The sequence below is a fragment of the Schistocerca americana genome, chromosome 3 (genome assembly GCF_021461395.2).
Source record: "Schistocerca americana isolate TAMUIC-IGC-003095 chromosome 3, iqSchAmer2.1, whole genome shotgun sequence".
Classification (NCBI taxonomy): domain Eukaryota; kingdom Metazoa; phylum Arthropoda; class Insecta; order Orthoptera; family Acrididae; genus Schistocerca; species Schistocerca americana.
In genome coordinates, this window is record NC_060121.1 from 945,870,590 (window position 1) to 945,890,530 (window position 19,941).

Sequence of the window (19,941 nt, forward strand, 5' to 3'; positions counted from 1 at the left end):
ATAAGCCTCTACATCCTTACATTTGTCCTCTAGCCATCCCTGCTTAGCCATTTTGACTTCCTGTCGATCTCATTTTTGAGACGTTTGTATTCCTTTTTGCCTGCTTCATTTACTGCATTTTTATATTTTCGCCTTTGATCAATTAAATTCAATATTTCTTCTGTTACCCAAGGATTTCTACTAGCCCTCGTCTTTTTACCTACTTGATACTCTGCTGCCTTCGCTACTTCATCCCTCAAAGCTACCCATTCTTCTTCTACTGTATTTCTTTCCCCCATTCCTGTCAATTGTTCCCATTTGCTCTCCCTGAATCTCTGTACAACCTCTGGTTCTTTCAGTTTATCCAGGTCCCATCTCCCTACATTCCCACCTTTTTGCAGTTTCTTCAGTTTTAATCTACAGTTCATAACCAATAGATTGTGGTCAGAGTCCACATCTGCCCCTGGAAATGTCTTGCAATTTAAAACCTGGTTCCTAAAACTCTGTCTTACCATTATATAATCCATCTGATACCTTCTAGTATCTCCAGCATTCTTTCATGTATACAACCTTCTTTCATGGTTCTTGAACCAAGTGTTAGCTATGATGCAAAACTCTACCAGGCGGCTTCCTCTTTCATCTCTTAGCCCCAATCCATATTCACCTACTATGTTTCCTTCTCTACTTTTCCTACACTCGAATTCCAGTCACCCGTGACTATTAAATTTTCGTCTCCCTTCACAATCTGAATAATTTCTTTTATTTCGTCATACATTTCTTCAATTTCTTCGTCATCTGCAGAACTAGTTGGCATATAAACTTGTAATACTGTAGTAGGTGTGGGCTTCGTATCTATCTTGGCCACAATAATGCTTTCACTATGCTGTTTGTACTAGCTTACCCGCATTCCTATTTTCCTATTCATTATTAAACCTATTCCTGCATTACCCCTATTTGATTTTGTGTTTATAACCCTGTAGTCACCTGACCAGAAGTCTTGTTCCTCCTGCCACCGAACTTCACTAATTCCCACTATATCTAACTTCAACCTATCCATTTCCCTTTTAAAATTTTCTAACCTCCCTGCCCGATTAAGGGATCTTACATTTCACGCTCCGATCCGTAGAGCGCCAGTTTTCTTTTTCCTGATAATGACGTCCTCTTGAGTATTCCCCGCCCGGAGATCCGAATGGGGGACTATTTTACCTCCGGAATATTTTACCCAAGAGAACGCCATCATCATTTAATCATACAGTAAAGCTGCATGCCCTCGGGAAAAATTACGGCCGTAGTTTCCCCTTGTTTTCAGCCGTTTGCAGTACCAGCACAGCAAGGCTGTTTTGGTTAGTGTTACAAGGCCAAATCAGTCAATCATCCAGACTGTTGCCCCTGCAACTACTGAAAAGGCTGCTGCCCCTCTTCAGGAACCATACGTTTGTCTGGCCTCCCCCGTTGTGGTTGCACCTACGGTACGGCTATCTGTATCGTTGAGGCACGCAAGCCTCCCCACCAACGGCAAGGTCCATGGTTCATGGGGGGTTTTCAATGTATAAAGGAACCGATTCCCATGCTCTCAGCATTTCTTTTGTTGCGGCAGGAGATTGCTGCTTTGCTGTCTCCGCCTCCGCGAGCTCCTTTCCGTAACTTCCTGCTGTGAAACACACTACAACTCCATAAGCTCCTCGGTGGTCATTTCTGGCTGTGATCTTCGACAAGCTCATCGATATCATTGTTATCCCTTTCTAGTCCCATGCTCTAGACCAATGACGCAATCTCGTCGACTACAGGCTCCTCAGGTACTGATTCAAATGCCCGAGTCACATTCGACAATGCACTCTGGCCAAAGCTTCTTCCAAGCAGAAGTGGGAGTTCTCTTGGTAACCCCTTCCCACGCCTTTTCGATCGCCTTTAAGCAGCCAACGATGTTGAAGTGATATTTCCAAAACTCTCAGAGTGACATTGGTATCTTCAGTCAACTCAAAGCAATGCTCAAAGAGCGCTTTAGTATGGAGCTTCTTACAATTGGAAATATTCTGCTGGAGTAATGCAGCGGTATTGGGAGGCAGAAACTGAACCTTGATGAATTGAAATTCTTCTAGATAGTGGTCTTGTAGGCCTGGAGAATGGAATGGGCAGGAGTGTTGTCCGTAACAAGACATGGCGTGGCAGATTCATCTCAAGCAAATATTTTTCATCGAAAAAATGATCCAATCACAAAAAAGATCACGTGTCACCCAAGCCTTGTTTTTTTTTTTTTTTTTGTTTGTTTGTGGTTTTAGGGCGCAAAACTTCTATGGTCATTAGCGCCCAGCCCGTGACGTAGAAAACAGGAAAAAAACGAAATTTAAAATCAGCAGCAATGGGAACAAAGTCATAAAATTTGAGAAACTAAAGGCAGAAGGAATGCTTAAAAATCCACTATAGAAAGGGGTTGGTAGTCCCCCAAAAAAAAGGCTTCAAATGACTGACGTCATTTCACTGTCACTAATAAACTGTAGAACGCGATCAGCTGAGCGCGTGTCATCTGCTAAAATCGACGATAGATCAGGCGATAGCTGTAGACGGGAGCGTAACGGATTAAAATAGGGGCATTCAATTAAAAGGTGTCTGACCGTCCACGGCTGAGAGCAGTGGGGACAGAGTGGGGGAGGATCACCGCTTAAAAGATGTCGATGACTAAGAAGACAGTGCCCTATCCGGAGTCTAGCTAAAATTACCTCCTCCCGACGACACGTTCGGGAGGAAGAGGTCCATGCGCAAGGAAGGGCTTTCACTTCCCGCAATTTATTATGGGGAAGTGTTGACCAATGCGCATGCCATAAATGAGCAACTTGGCGACATAAACCGCTCCGTAGATCGGTAAACGGAAGAGACTGAATAGCTGGCCGAGGAAGAGAGACTGCAGCCTTGGCCGCTATATCGGCCGCCTCATTTCCACAGATACCAGCGTGTCCTGGGAGCCAGAGGAACGCCACCGAGACGCCCCCCAGGTGGAGCAAGCGCAGACAGTCCTGAATCCGGTGGACCAGAGGGTGCACAGGGTAAAGAGCTTGGAGACTTAGGAGAGAGCTGAGAGAATCTGAGCAGATTACGTACTGTATCCGCTGATGGCGGCGGATGTAGTGGACAGCCTGGAGAACAGCGTAAAGCTCCGCAGTATAAACCGAACACTGGTCGGGAAGCCGAAAGTGATTTGGGGTGTCGCCAACAATATAGGCACTCCCTACACCTAACGATGTTTTCGAGCCATCGGTGTAAATAAATGTGGCTTCCGTCATTTGTGCACATAGAGCAGCAAATGCCCGACGGTAAACAAGTGTAGGGGTACCATCCTTGGGAAATTGACATAGGTCTCTGAGCAAGTCGATCCGGGGACGGAGCCAAGGCGGTGCTGTACCCCAAGTTGTCAAGGTGGTTTTAGGAAAGCGGAAGGAAAGAGAATGGAGCAGTTGACGGAAGCGGACTCCCGGGGGTAGTAGGGAGGAGGAGCGGCCTGCATACCCGGCATCAAGGGAGGCGTCGAAAAAAAGGTCATGGGCTGGATTAGCAGGCATGGAAGACAGATGGCTAGCATAACGACTCAGGAGGACTGCCCGCCGATTGGATAGCGGAGGTTCAGCAGTCTCAGCATAAAGGCTTTCCACAGGGCTGGTGTAAAAAGCTCCAGACACTAAACGTAATCCACGGTGGTGGATAGAGTCGAGACGCCGAAGAATAGACGGCCGAGCAGAGGAGTAGACTATGCTTCCATAATCCAATTTCGAGCGCACTAAGGCGCGATAGAGGCGGAGAAGGACCACTCGGTCCGCTCCCCAAGAGGTGCCATTCAGGACACGGAGGGTGTTAAGGGAACGCAGACAGCGAGCCGAAAGATAGGAAACGTGGGAGGACCAGCACAGTTTTCTGTCAAACATAAGACCCAAGAATTTAGCGACGTCGGAAAACGGAAGGTTGACAGGACCTAGATGTAAGGAGGGCGGAAGAAACTCCTTACGTCGCCAAAAATTAACACAAACGGTCTTACTGGGAGAAAAACGGAAGCCGGTTTCGATGCTCCAAGAGTGGAGGCGATCGAGAGAGCCTTGAAGACGTCGTTCAAGAAGGCTGCTCCGTTGAGAGCTGTAGTAGATCGCAAAATCGTCCACAAAGAGGGAGCCCGAGACATCAGGAAGGAGACAATCCATAATTGGATTAATGGCGATGGCAAACAGTACAACACTCAGCACGGAGCCCTGGGGTACCCCGTTTTCTTGGGAGAAAGTACGGGATAGAGTAGTGTTCACCCGCACCCTAAATGTGCGCTCTGCCATAAATTCGCGAAGAAAAAGGGGTAGCCGGCCTCGAAAGCCCCAAGAGAACAGTGTGCGGAGGATGCCTGTCCTCCAACAGGTATCGTATGCTCTCTCCAGATCAAAAAATATTGCTACCGTTTGGCGTTTCCGGAGGAAATTGTTGATGATATAAGTGGAGAGAGCAACAAGATGGTCAACGGCCGAACGATGTTGTCGGAATCCGCATTGGGCTGGTGTTAAAAGACTGCGGGATTCCAGCCACCAAGCTAAACGGTAATTCACCATACGCTCCAAAACCTTACAGACACTACTCGTGAGAGAAATGGGGCGATAGCTAGAGGGGAGATGTTTGTCCTTTCCAGGTTTCGGAACGGGAACGACAATAGCTTCCCGCCATCGCCTGGGAAAGGTACTGTCGGTCCAAATTCGATTATAAAGGCGAAGCAGGTAGCGCAGGCTATGGGTTGATAAATGCAGCAACATTTGGACATGGATACCATCCGGTCCTGGGGCGGAGGAGCGAGAAGAAGAGAGTGCATGTTGGAGTTCGCGCATGGAGAAAACAGTATTGTAGCTTTCGCGATTTTGAGAGGAGAAAGCAAGATGTCGCACTTCCGCTGCACGTTTCTTCGGGAGAAACGCTGGCGGGTAATTTGAAGAGCTCGAAATCTCAGCAAAGTGCTGACCCAATGAGTTAGAAATTGCGACGGGGTCCACTAAGGTATCATGCGCGACAGTGAGCCCAGAGACCGGGGAGAAACTAGGCGCGCCTGAGAACTGTCGAAGCCGACTCCAAACTTCCGAGGAGGGAGTGAAGGTGTTAAATGAGCTAATAAAGAATTGCCAGCTTGCCTTCTTGCTATCGCGGATGACGCGACGGCATCGCGCACGGAGCTGCTTATATCGGATACAGTTGGCCAAAGTTGGATGGTGACGGAAAATGCGAAGAGCACGTCGCCGCTCACCTATTGCGTCCCGGCATGCCTCGTTCCACCAAGGAACTGGGGGGCGCCGGGGCAATTCGGAGGTGCGTGGTATTGAACGTTCCGCAGCTGTGAGAATAACGTCGGTAAAATGTGTGACCTCATCGTCGACGCTGGGAAAGCGACGGTCATCGAATGTCGCTAGAGACGAAAAAAGTGTCCAATCGGCTTGAGCAAACTTCCAGCGTCGCGAGCGCATATATGGCAGTTGAGGCTGCAGTCGAAGAACACATGGAAAGTGGTCACTCGAGTGTGTATCATCAAGGGCGAACCATTCGAAGCGCCGAGCTAGCGGAACAGTACCGACCGCAAGGTCCAAATGAGATAAATTTGCCGTGGAGGCAGACAAAAATGTGGGGACCCCAGTGTTGAGGCAGACTAGATCCGCTTGGTGGAAGACGTCTAGCAATAGTGAGCCACGTGGACAAGGATGTGGAGATCCCCAAAGCGGGTGGTGGGCATTGAAGTCCCCAACCAGCAAATAGGGGGGTGGAAGCTGATCAAGAAGATGAAGGAGATCAGCTCGTGCCATTGGTGTAGACGATGGAATGTATACCGTACATAGAGAGAACGTGTATCCAGAAAGGGAAAGACGGACGGCGACAGCTTGGAAGGAACTGTTTAAGGGGATTGGGTGATAATGGAGAGTATCATGGAGCAGAATCGTGAGTCCTCCATGGGCTGGAGTGCCTTCAACAGAGGGGAGGTCATATCGGATGGACTGAAAATGAGGGATAACAAAGCGGTCATGGGGACGCAGCTTTGTTTCCTGAAGACAAAAGATGACCGGCGAGTAGGATCGTAAGAGGATCGACAATTCATCCCGATTGGCGCGAATGCCGCGGATATTCCAGTGGATAATGGACATAGGGTGAACAGAAAATGGAGAAACGTGACCAAGGGTGCTGTCAACTCAACGACTGCTCAGAGCTTGCGACCGACAGCATGGAATGGCATTCAGTCGAAGGCAGAAGATCCTGATCCATAGGTTGGTCAGGAGCAGCTCCTGCCACCAACGATCGGCCAGTTGACCGGCCACCAGCAGTGCGCCTCGGCGACACAGAAGATGGCCGAGGGCGATTTCCGCCAGGTGGTGCTGTAGTTGGGACACGCCTTGGCGGAGAAGGAGAGGAACTGTGTTTCTTCGTAGCCTTCTTGGAGGTATGATGTTTAGATGAAGGAGGAACCGATGGTTGTGAAGTTTCGGTACGTAAAAACTCTTCACGAGAATGCTCTTTTTTCGAAGACTTGGCGTCTGACTTCTGGGCTCGAGATTTAGCAGAACCCGACGAGGGGTGAGCCATAGAGTGGGCAGGCGAAAGTGGTGAGGTTGAACGGGCGATCTTTGCGCTGGCCGATCTGACGACCGTGGTACTAAATGTGAGGTCGCAAGTCTGCGTGGCCGCCTCCTTTGTTGGCCGAGGAGAAGCAAGGACAGTGCTGTATTTTCCTTTCTGAGGCACGGTGGGCTGTCGACTGGCGAGTAACTTTCGAGCAGCAAAGGTCGACACCTTTTCCTTCACTCTTATTTCCTGGATGAGCTTTTCATCCTTAAAAACGGGGCAATCTCGAGAGGAAGCAGCGTGGTCACCCATACAGTTGATGCAGTGAGGGGATGGAGGTGGACAAGCACCCTCATGGGCATCCTTGCCACACGTAACACATTTGGCCGGATTGGAACAGGACTGGCTGGTGTGATTGAACCGCTGACATCGATAGCAACGCGTAGGGTTTGGGACATAAGGGCGAACGGAAATTATCTCATAGCCTGCTTTGATTTTTGATGGGAGTTGAACTTTGTCAAATGTCAAGAAGACAGTGCGGGTTGGAATGATGTTCGAGTCAACCCTTTTCATAACCCGATGAACAGCGGTGACGCCCTGGTCAGACAGGTAGTGCTGAATTTCTTCGTCAGACAATCCATCGAGGGAGCGTGTATAAACGACTCCACATGAGGAATTTAAGGTACGGTGCGGTTCCACCCGGACAGGGAAGGTGTGGAGCAGAGAAGTACGCAGCAATTTTTGAGCCTGGAGGGCACTGTGTGTTTCTAACAACAGGGTACCATTCCGTAATCTGGAACAAGACTTTACAGGACCCGCAACTGCGTTGACACCTTTCTGAATAATGAAAGGGTTGACCGTGGAAAAGTCGTGACCTTCGTCAGACCGAGAAACAACAAGGAACTGTGGCAACGATGGAAGAACCGTCTGTGGCTGAGACTCTGTGAACTTACGTTTGTGAGCAGACATAGTGGAAGGTGAGGAAACCATTGCGGAAGAATCCCCCATGATTACCGGCGTCTCCGATGGCGCGCTCCTCCCTTGTGGGGGCCCTCACCGAGGGCACACCCGCCTTAGGTGATTGTTCACACCTCAGGTCACACCTCCCGACAAACGGACGGAGGGACCAATCGGCACTTTCGGAAGGTATCAGCTCGGGTAATCACCCCTCCCTGGGCCTGGCCGTTACCAGGGGGTACGTACGTGTCCTACCTGTCTACCCGGGGCGGGGAATTACGCGTTACCCCGTCACCGGCTACGCATGGAAGTGCGTGGGTCGGCCTTCAGACACACACAGGGAGGAAAAAAGAGAAAGGGAAAGGAAAGAAAAGGGGGTCTCAAACGCCGCAGCGGAGAAAAGGGCAAGGAGAAGAGGGAAGGAAAAGAGAAGGACAGAGGAAGGACGAGTACTTGCAAGTGTAAAAGCAAGGAATTTGGAACAGTTTCGAGCGTCCGTCTCCGGACGTAGGCACAAACCATACTCCCAGAGGGGGAGAAAGGGAAGGAAAGAGACAGAGGTGAGGGGGGGGGGCGAAGATGGGGGATAGGGAAGGATGCGGAAAGGGAAGGGAAGGTATGCAGCCCGGAAAGGAAGGAGGGCCACATTAGCTCGGGGTCCCGTGCTCGCTACGCACGTGTCCACAAAAGAGTTGTGGACCCCCTGGAGGGACCCAAGCCTTGTTGTTGGACCTCCACATCACATTGAACGTGCTCTTCTGGACTTTACAATTATTGGAGGCTCGTGGAGTTTCTGAATGGTAAACAAGCAGCGGTTTAGTTTTCAAATCGCCAGTTGCATTGGCACGGAATAGCAGTGTGAGACAGTCATGCATTGGCTTGTGACCGGGCAATGCATTCTCCTCTGCTGTTAAAAAGGTACGCTTCGACGTCTTTTTTCCAGAACAGACCTGTCTCGTCACAATTAAAAACCTGTTGCGGCAGATGACCCTCAGATGAAGTTCCCTGCTGCCTTTGTGTCGGAGCTGGTTGCTTCGCCGTGGCTAACTATGCTGTGGATGCCGGGTCTGAAACTCCTCAAACCACCCACAGCTACCGTTAAACACTTCTTCGGCCGTTAATGATCCTGGTGTTTCCTTAACGAGGTCGGTGAAAATCGTTCCCGCCTTCTCACACGTGATGCTCTCGTTAATAATGGCTCCTTGCAATTGCTTTATATTTATCTGTTGCTTAAATACTTTTCACTCGCTTTGAAGCATCGATCTCGGTAATCTTGTCCTTGTTCTCGAGGATGGTGCAAATAGTTGATGTTGACCCGTTGTATGTGCGTGCTACATCAGCAATGCTCACACCATGTTCGCGTTTTTCAATGATTTTACGTTTTATTTCTGAGGTCATTTTCTTTCTCTTATGGTTGTCTTCTTTCGGTTTTATCTTCGGTGACATTTCTACAAAGGTTACTAAAATTTGCACACAAGGAACACCGCGAACACAAGTTCAGGTAAAAGAGATCACAAGTAGCAGAAAGAGCGCTAAACCCAGACTGCGGTACGTACTGAATTCATTGTTCAAATGCCGCTGCCGACAGCGGAAGGTGTTCGTATTGTTGAACGTTCCCCCAGCCGCATGCGAACGGCTGGTGACGTCACACTAAATCGTCGTTACTTGTTATACGAAAGAGTTCGTTAAGCGAGTAATTTTTTTATGATTTGTTTTGCTCGTTATGCGAACTGCACGTTATAGGAGGTGCTCGTTCTGCGAGGTTCCACTGTATAACGATTTTCTGCAAGCTGTAGGTATCTGATTGATAATGAAATCAAATTCGTACATATCAAATGTAAAATCATATGAGAAAAGGGAACATTAGCTTAAAATAGTGTAAAACACTATCACGTAAACTGTCAACGTGATGAGATAGTTTTCAATGGGAAAATGTATTGTATAATAAAGAATACGATCCACATCACATAGGTAGTAATTGTGGTCCGCGGACACGCAAAGTATTTGTATTTGTTATCCGTCAGTTTTAAGCATTCTTGAAAAATACGGTATATATTGGCATTGAATATTCCGTGAGAAGAGCAGGTCAGCGATTTAATACATGTCCATGTGTACATATGATACGCATCACTGAACGGTACGGTAAGGGAGACAAGCAGTAGTCAGAAATTAACTTCGATGCCTGTAGCATACTTCCGCATAAGAAATCTATAAAGGAACAACCAAACTGACAGAAAAGTTGTTTGAAAACGTCTGCTGATTTACCATTTATAAAGACTACCTTGTTTTTAGATCTACAGCTTGCTCAATGTGTGCTTGACCACATTGACTATCTTCGGAGCTGCAGGAATCCCTGCAGACCCTTATATCCTACCACACGACACTTCGTTACGACGAACGGCAAACGATGAAGAACCTCGTGGCTGTGTTCCAAGGACAGCATTCACGCCGCTCAGGTGCCTTCCATTGTCTGGAGGCGACAGAGGGTGACGGGCCTTCTGCCTCTATGGGTTGAAATGGATAGGGAACTGCCACAATCCAGTTACTGACCGAGCCAACACCATATTTGTTCGATGAATCCTAATATGACATCCGCTAAAAAAGGAACACCTCTGGAGTACGTGTGCCTGATGCCCGTGTCGGTATCGTGTGGAATCCTTCTTTAAGCAGATACTGAGCAGTGCGCTAATTTTTTTTAAAAAAAAAGACCTCATATAGATCCAGGGAGCTGGTGGAACCAAGACCAAACAGCGACACTTTGTCAAAATTGGGAGCGAACGAGGTGGCCCAGTGAACACTCATTCTGGAGGACGGCTGTTCAAATTCCCGTCCGGCCATACGTGTTTTAGGTTTTCCTAAATACCTTAATGCAAATGTTAGAATGGTTCCTATCGAAAGGATACTACCCATGTCGTTCCCTATCCTTCCCCAAACCCCGAACTAATGCTCAGCCTCTAATGACATCATCGACGGAACCTAATCTTGATGCCTTCTGCTATGTTTGTAGTCGCTTTAACACCAGTAAATTTTATGTTTTCTAAGTGTTGAAAATATTTTGTAAAAGAAGTTGGTGCTGGATATTCGATAGGATACCGAAATTTCTCTTATGTTTTTCCCCTTTTCTCCGTCTTGTGTTTTATATTGATACTACTTTATGTAAGCTTATTTTGATTGTAATAAATACGAGTACACAATAGTTGCTTATTGTATTTAGTACGAAATCCAGTCAACAGAGACCAAACAAATTAGAACAGATGGAAAAATCAATATTAGAAAATTTTTGTACCTTGGTAGGAGTGACATACTCAAAATCCTGACACGTGGTTTGTGACTGAGGGGGTGGAGGGGGCTGTTGAAAGATGACTTTTTAAAGTTTTCTTTTAATAATTAAATCAGCAAGTTTCAGCGAAAACTTTTCCCAGTATAAAATTAAAATGCACTAGATTTCCTACAAAAAAAGATACTACTCATAATTTCTCTAGTTCTGTAGTTTCCGCGTTGTAGGGGATGAAAAACCGCAGATAATTGTAATGGTACATAACGTTTATTGTCGAATCAAGTGAGTTAATAATAAACATTAAATGTATGTACCACATCCAAGTGCACTAGACCCGCATTAAGGGCTACATTATTTTCTGGAGGTTTAGTAGGGTCAGAAATGTGGGACGGAAGTGTGAGGAATGGTACGTTGCCGGATTATGATCATACACTTCCCTCATTCGTACACTATGTGATCACAAGTATCCGGACACCCACAAAAACATACTTTTTCATATTAGGTGCATTGTGCTGCCGCCTACTGCCAGGTGCTCCGTATCAGCGACCTCAGTAGCCACTAGAAATCGGGAGAGAAGAATGGGGCGGCTCCGCTAAACTCGCGGACTTCCTACGTGGTCAGGTGAGTGGGTGTCACTTGTTTCATACGCGAGATCTCCATAGTCCTAAACACTCCTAGGTCCACTGTTTCCGATGTGATAGTGAAGTGGAAACTTGGAGGGACACGTACAGCACAAAAGCGTACAGCCCGACCTCGTCTGTTGATTGACGGAGACCGCCGACAGTTGAAGGGGGTCGTAAGGTGTAATACTCAGACATCTATCCAGACCATTACACAGGAATTCCAAACTACATCAGAAATCACGCCAAGTACTGTGACAGGCGGGAGGTGAGGAAACTGATTTCATGGTCTAGCGACTGCCTATAAGCCACACATTACGCCGGTAAATGCCAAACGACGCCTCCCTTGATGTAAGGAACGTAAACATTGGACGATTGAACATTGGGAAAACGTTGGGTGGAGTGACGAATCACAGTACACAATATGGCGATCAGATGACTGTGTGGGTATGGCGAATGTCCCGTGAACGTCATCTGCCAAACTGTAGGTGCCAACATAATTCGGAGGCGGTGGTGTTCCGGTTTGGTGGTGTTTTTCATGGAGGGGGCATGTACCCCGTGTCGTTTTGCGAGGCACTATCAAATCACAGGCCTACATTGATGTTTTCAGCACCTTCTTGCTTCCCACTGTTGAAGAGCAATTCGGGGATGGCGATAGCATCTTTAAACACGATTGAGCACCTGTTCATAATGTGCAGCCTGTTGCGGAGTGGTTACACGACAATAACATCCCTGTAATAGACTGGCCTGCACAAAGTCCTTACCAGAATCCTATAAAACACCTTTGGAATGTTTTGGAACGCAGACTTCGTGCCAGGTCCTACCGACAGACATCGATACCTCTCCTCAGTGCAGCACTCCGTGAAGAATGGGCTGCCATTCCCCAAGAAACCTTCCAGCACCTGACAACGTATGCCTGCGTGAGTGGAAGCTGTCATCAAGGATAAGGGTGGGCCAACACCATACTGAATTCCAGTATTACCGATGGAGGGCGCCACGAACTTTTAAGTCATTTTCAGCTAGGTGTCCGGATACTTTTGATCAAGTGGTGTACGTCCGCAAACTGCAGAGAGCAGGCGCATCCCCATTCTCTTCACCGCACTACGTCACAAAAAGCAACTACACAGCGTTTCACGAAGTTATGCTGATCTTTCAGCAGATCGCCTTGTGAATTACTGGCTCAGGCATGGCAGATACGAGATGCTAAGTTAACTCAAGTCGCATCTGGACAGATTCTATGTAAATCTCTGCACTCTGTTCTGCATTACTAGATGGAAAACTGATTCCTTGCCATTTTGTACGGCAGTCGTAGCGATCTTCTGGGGCAACTTTTCCACCATGAATGCTACTCACTTTTCATTTACGAACAGACTATACCTCCCCAGCATTCCCAATCCAGTTCACTTATGGAAGTATTCAAAACAACCTCAGTGAGCTAGTATTTACATAGTGGAGTTATTTTCAGTTTATTCAGTGAACTTTACGTAAAATACGTTCCTACAAACAATGGTTGGGAAGTGCGTAACTTGCGAATAGATGGATGGCTTTAAGTCGACGGCCAAATGCTAATAAATAAAATTTAAAATTTGTAAGTTTGATGATGTCGGTGAGAAATGGACTGTACTGATAAATGTGGTTTCTTGCTGTTATCTGTTGGTAAAATTGTAAAGCCGGGTAATTGTTGTACTCACTTGGCGGTGAACTAATGAATGGCCAGAAAGTTATTACACTTATCTCACCAACTGTTACTGATACACGCCCTCCATTCAGAAACTGCTGGCACTTGTAGAGTGGAGAGTGGGCTGCGCTGAATGGATCCACTTACCATATATACACAGTATGTCTTGCAAGGTGTCTGATGGAATAGGACTGTTCATGGTCAGATCTGCTGTAACGCATTGCTGGACTTCAGTTGAAATAAATAAAGTTCAATGACACCTAGGCTGCTTACTTTGTTACATACAGAGTCAATGCAAGCCTACTGGTCTCTTAAGGTTTTGGCACAGTTAAGGCTGCGATCAAAGTATTCCAGCCCATTCAAGTTATTTTGTCTACTCACATGAGAGCTGCACAGAAAATGGAGAGGTATAGTCAGTGTCCAAACTAAAAAGCGAGCAGCGCTGACGCTGGGGAAACAGCCTCTCTCGGAAGAACACTACAGCTGTCTTACAGTGTGACCAAGAATCAATTTCCCTGTAGCAATGTAGAACCTCGTGCAGAGATTTTCGTAGATTCTGTTTATATGCGTTTCTTGCGTTATTATTATTGACTATTATCAACATAACTTTATGAAACACCCTATAGTTGCTTTTTGTGACAGTGCAAGAGAGAGAGAGAGAGAGAGAGAGAGAGAGAGAGAGAGAGAGAGGATTTATCTGCTCGCGCTTCAGTTTTCAGTAATATAATCCGGCGACCTACCTTACCTCGCGACTTTACGCTCCACCCTGTTATGCACTCAGAACACAACTTATCCCTTAGAACGGTTCTGCTGCACTTAGCTGTGGTACGTTTAATATTTGTTCTTAACCCATTTTATGCAATAATTGGATACTTCTAAAACAATTTATTAATCTATTTTTCCATCCCCTGCAACGCAGAAACTATTAGTCCTCGAGAAAAAATAAACAGCAGTTTTTTTGTGGGAAGTTTAATGCAGTTTAATTTCGTATCAGAAAAGATTTTCGAGGGAAGCTTCGGTTTCCGAATTATTCAAGAAAAACTGGGAAAGAGACCTTTGAATGTCTGCTTCCCCCCTCTCCACGATCACCCATTATCCGTCAGATTTTTTAGTTTCTTGTTCACGACACTCCCACCTACCACTGTACAAAAATTTGCGACTACACGAGTATTTTCCCCTAACTTTCCCTCGTTGACTGGAGTAACGTAATCAATTCCGGCATTAGCTGGCCAGAGGCCAGGCATAATTGCAAGTAACAAATGTAAAATTGTAGTTAACCACATTATAAAGATAAGAGAAGGTTAAAATTTATCTTGGTGTTTGTCCAGTTTCTTGGGGATCTTACTTCTTAACAAATGCAGCATCTGCGCCAAGTTTGGCGTCACACAACACAATTGGCCAAGCAATTTCTGCACAACGTGACTTCATAACCTACAATATTTACAAATTTATTAGATACAACAACAAGCGTTGCAGTAGGTGATGATCCTCAAACGCGTGATTTGTTCCGCCATGAATAATCTTTACCTTCTTATCTATCGAGCTACCTAAGCAATTGACTTTCTCTGTAACTGACTAACTTTACACGAGCGTCCTGAAAAATACGGCAATGTACGATGCTTGTTGCTATCTGCAGTGACACTGTTTGGAAACATGAAGACAAACTGCAAATTAAAAGGAGCTAATACTACAGTGATTCATCAGTTTACCAATCAGCACATAAGATTGCGTCTTGTTAGTCAAAGAGCATACCAAATTCATAGATAATGAAATAGCTGACCAATGAGCTAACAGCATGTTTTTTCAACAAGTTAAGTATCCTTTATGTCCGACAATATACTTATTAGCGGACAGTGTAAGCTGTAGTTATCCGTTTCAAAAAGATAATAAAGGCTGTAGACCATTGATTCGTCAAATAATTGGCAAAGAGTACTACCAACGAAGAGAGGACTCTTTTATACGTCTACATCACTTAGATTTTGAAGTTGTGAAAGAGAAAGGAAGCGTTCGACGAATGGCCCCGGTTCTGGAAAACCTCTCAGATTACCAGAGGACCAGACTTTGCAAGGAGTCAATCGTTCATTCCAAAACGAACGTGAAATTCACAACATCAATAACAAGAATACAAAATGGACACGAGTGCTACCCTACACAACTCCACAGAATCTTCATTCAGAACTGGCATATCTCAACCACTTACTAGTCTGATGTTCCAATTACCATATACAATTAGCAGCCCAAACTCCGTAAGACCGTTATTGGACTGGATATTTTTCCGTTTCAACAGGTGTTATGAAGCTTGCTCGGCAGCTTAAGATCTACAAATCGTAAGACACCTTCAAAGAAACGTTCTTCTAGAAATTCCAAGATAAGAAGACATCGAGCCACGCCAGCCACGTAAATTCACGCCAAGACTAGTGTACGTACATTGGTTACCTGATAGAAGAAAACACTGTCTGCAACTAATCATTCTATAATTGATTATTTGTATACAGAGTATAAATTCCTGGTCTATTACTAATTTGGAAATACAGAAGCGTCCGATCTTACCCGTCGGCTTTGACCCATGACGTCACAAATATGGCGGAAACGACCATAAACGACAATTCCAATATGGCGGATATAAAAACATCGCATACGTATCATAAACACTGAAATACACAGGTTTCACAAAAAGCCTAATGACTCTAACGGGACAAGCGTGGGAAATTGGGGGTTTTTGGGTGGGGAGAAACTAAATATACACAAATGTAGCCACCGACCGCCATACAAAACCACGCAAAACGACGAAAAAAAATCAACATCACGAAACTGACCAAATACCAAAAAACACATTCTTATCCAGAATCAGACACTTCCCTTGACCTACATAGATCTACAGTAACTCCCGATCCCATAAATTAGGATCGAACACTTCCCTTGACCTATACAGCTCAACAGAACCTCCCGACCACATCCCCCGATACAAAACTCAAAAAACACTTCCCTTAAACCTACATACATCTACAACAGCTCCCGATCCCATAAATTAGGATCGAACACTTCCCTTGACCTATATAACTCAACAGAATCTCCCGATCCCATCCACCAATACAAAAATCAAACCGAATACACTCAATAACAAACTCACCCGACGTACAGCAATTACCATTACATTAACCATCACACAAAACCGTTAACTCACTAATACAAATTCCGCTTCAAAACCACGAACACAGCACTCACCACTGAGCAACAGCAAACTGACCCCAACAAACCAAACAAACGTAAACCATGAACACACCACCAGAGGGCACGACAAACACCCCACGACATCTACAAACACGCCACAATCACAAACCAAACTCCGCGCCGTAATGACGTCACACACCACAACACGCTTACGTCACGGGTCAAAGCCGACGAGTAAGATCGGAGGTTTCTGTTGACCCACTAATTTAGCGCTAATTATGAAGCTCAAAAATGTATTAAGAGTACCATTAAATTGTTATGAGCATCCTGACTCCAAGACTTAGTTTCACTTGTCAAAAACTGAGTATTATATCTTATTCGGTGTGCCAACATATGATGCAGAAGGAAGAGAGATGTCTCGAAAATTCACTGAAAACGTGTCAAATAATTATGTAGTTTCTAAATAGGCTAGATAACAGTATGTTATAGGGTAAATAGCTGGGCTACTTTAACTGAAAAAAAAAAAGAAAAATAATTTCACTGCACACCGTAACAAATGTCTAATTTGTTATTTTTCAGGTCACTCATGGAAGCTTCTGGTTATGAGAACTACTTATATAGTAATATATTCGCTCATTTGGCAAATAACACTTGTAAACTCATCTCTCTACCCTTGAAGAGGACGACTGTTCTCCCGAATGCGACTCCCGTGTCTTCCTCCTGCGACACCTCGCTCGGTAAATAGAGCACGTACAACTTAATAAGATTCAATTATCCAGCCGTGTGAATGAAGCAAAAAACATGCACCGAGCATAGGCCAACCAGCTGACGTTCTTCCTACTGTTGACATACACGAGGCCTAGAATCCAAAGTTGAGAAAAAGCATTCGTGGTTTGCAGATTTGCTGTCTCTTCCATTACGAAAACTACACAGATACATTTGAAGTGAAGCGTAACAGAACACTTCCGAAACGATAGAAGTAGTTCAGCAACAATGAAAGTTCTCTATAAAAAGGAATGAGTATCAAAGTCAATCACAGTTTACACAGTAGTGTCGTATTTGTGTTGACAACGGTGATGAAGGTAGAGAAGCGAGAGGACACAGCCTACTCCTTATAAGATGGGGAAACACCCCATGGCCCCCCTCCGAGATTTAGTGGTGAAATAGTGCATAGCCCGTCAAACAATGAACAGAGATCAAGCATGAAAACAGAAAGAAGGTATACTAAACTGAAAAAAAATAAATAAATAAAAGCAAAATAGAGACAGTTAACGGTCCAAGCATTAGCAACGTTGAGAGACCCTGGAAAGCCATGTTATTGTGGTTGTGTGATCACGTTGTTAGACTGCTAAGCGCCAGATCCGTGTTCAAAATTACCTCCTACATATTTTTTTCACAAAATTATGAACTTTCCCGTCTGGTTATTGACGTGTATATTCTCTTCCTGTAGTCTTGGCAATTGCCATACTATACCTTGGCTACAGAGTATGAGTTACGTGGTAAGAATATATGATTGTCGCAAGTAAACGTGATAAAATTGAGAACAGGTGAGATGCTACATAGACCTCACAGAAATGAAAACAGACGAGAGCGAACTATGTTACAACATAGGAATTCAAGAGACGAAACTTCCAAAACGAAGCGCAAGAGTCAAAATATGGTACTTCTGTGGAACAAACAGGAGGTACGTACGTCTGGAGGTCCATTCCTTACACCTCTGTGTTGCAGACGAACGGTACACCACGACAGACACAAATTTGAATTTAGGGAACAGACACGTCAATGAGCGGATGGAAGTTGATAATTATGCGGGGTGGGGTGGAGGGGGGGGAGTTTCGAGGGAGATTTGAACACCGATCGGCCGCTTGGCAGTCCAACACTGACCACATAACCACGACGCCGTGGCTACTCGCCTTAGCTCGATGCCGCATATCTTGACTTGGGCCGTTCACTGTTTCTATATTGCTTTTTTCACAGTTCAGTACACCTTCCCGTTTTTATGATCTGTGTTCAATTTTCGACGAGCTGTCCACTAATCCATCTTATCACTAAATCTGATGAGGGCGTGGTGTGGAGTTTCCCTTATAAGAAGCAAAAAGCTTTACTGTTCCAATCTGTCAGCAACAGTACTAAATGCTGCGGGGAGATATAGGATTTAATTGACGACAAAGGTGTCGACTTTAGTCATGAGGCACTCTGTGCCACGACCTCTTCTCTCATTGCCAAATACTGGGAATAGAAGGTTCTTCCACCACCAGGACTCAAACTAGCTACTTCTGAGTACCGTAACACTATAACATTGCCTTAAGGACCCCAACGGAAGCAGATTTAAGGTGGTATTATTATGGGGACAGCCTGACAGAAACGCTGACTGTGTAAACGAGCAGCACAAAATTTCCGATATGTGACTTCTTGCAGCGTAAATTCTTGTTTAGATACTATTGTCATACACAGCGTACATATAACTTCATAATATTTGTTTTCAAAGAAAATAACTTCCCCTTTCGTCACACAACGTGCACAGAACACCAGCCAGTTGATGAAATTTTCTACGGTTATCAGCCAGTGTCATCCTGAAGCCATGTTTCCAACAAATTACTCTTCACCTTCAGCTGAAGGTGAGTAGGAAACTCTTTGAAATATTAATTCATGACTACGTTACCACAAGCTACAGAAGATTTCATCAATGAAGTTCGCCAAAAAATCCTACATTATTATATTTACCACTTTTTAAGTTTGTTATTGATTTTTTCGGAATGGAAGGTAATGCCCACTGAAGGTGCAACAGAATAGGAACGTGGTCGGTCACTAAGCAACGAACGGACGAAATTTCATTTTTTACGAATTAAATACTATGCAAGCTCACGAAAACTAAACTAAATAAGTCTGTAGTGACATCAGATTTGGCAGTGAAGGGTAGTATTACAACTAGCAGATAGTGAAGCGTGCTCGCTGACTGAACGGCCTCACGCAGGTATACTAGTAGATATAACAGGTAGTTTACCTGGTATGGATATGCGGAGTCCCCTCGGGCTGAGGGCCTCGATGAGTGGCGGCGGCACCGTGTAGAAGGGCGACTGTGCTGTCGTCCGCTGCAGCAGCGTCAGCAGAGCACACGCAAGCGGCAGCACTGGCGGCGCCATTGTGAACGTGGAACGCTTGGTCCAGCCCGGCCGGAGGCGCACGGAGCTCTGGCGGCCCGCTTCCCGTTTCCCGCCACTGTGTGCCGCCACGAGGCTGCCGCCAATCAGGGGACTGCCCGCTGCTGACGTCACGAGAGCGCAGCTGCGCGCGTCACACCCAGCAGACAGTGCACTCTGCTAGACGAAGAACTGCCACAAGACAGATCGTAGAGCTCACCATTAAAAATGTTGGGTGTTTAGAAACTCGTTACTGTAAGCCCAGTGTACACGGAGACACTTGCGAAACTTAAGTTTCGAAACTGTACTGCTCACTGCTGCGCGTGCGCGGCCAAGAGTAGTGAAAGATCTTTGGGGAGACTATGCAGTTAAAGGACAACTTCCACGACACACAGCTATTACTAGTGTGTGTTTTTAGGTTAAGTGGCGTTTCAATAAATACGACAGGAAGTCGTATTTATTGGTGATTTCTGGGCAGTTAGTCTATGCACAGGTGCTTATGGGAACGTGTATGATAATCATTACAAGAACAAACGGCGACACAATACCGCATTTGAGATA

General features: G+C 45.6%; 1 protein-coding gene across 1 annotated transcript in view; it reads right to left on the minus strand.

Moving 5' to 3' along the window:
* LOC124605620 (splicing factor 3B subunit 2-like) overlaps nt 1–19,448 on the minus strand; it is a 95,166-nt gene extending 75,718 nt beyond the window's left edge. The window contains exon 1 of the mRNA XM_047137430.1: nt 19,245–19,448. Within this exon, the coding sequence (XP_046993386.1) occupies nt 19,245–19,383 (139 nt within the window). The 5' untranslated portion in view covers nt 19,384–19,448. The remainder of the gene's footprint in view (nt 1–19,244) is intronic.
* Between the last annotated feature and the right edge of the window lie 493 nt (nt 19,449–19,941).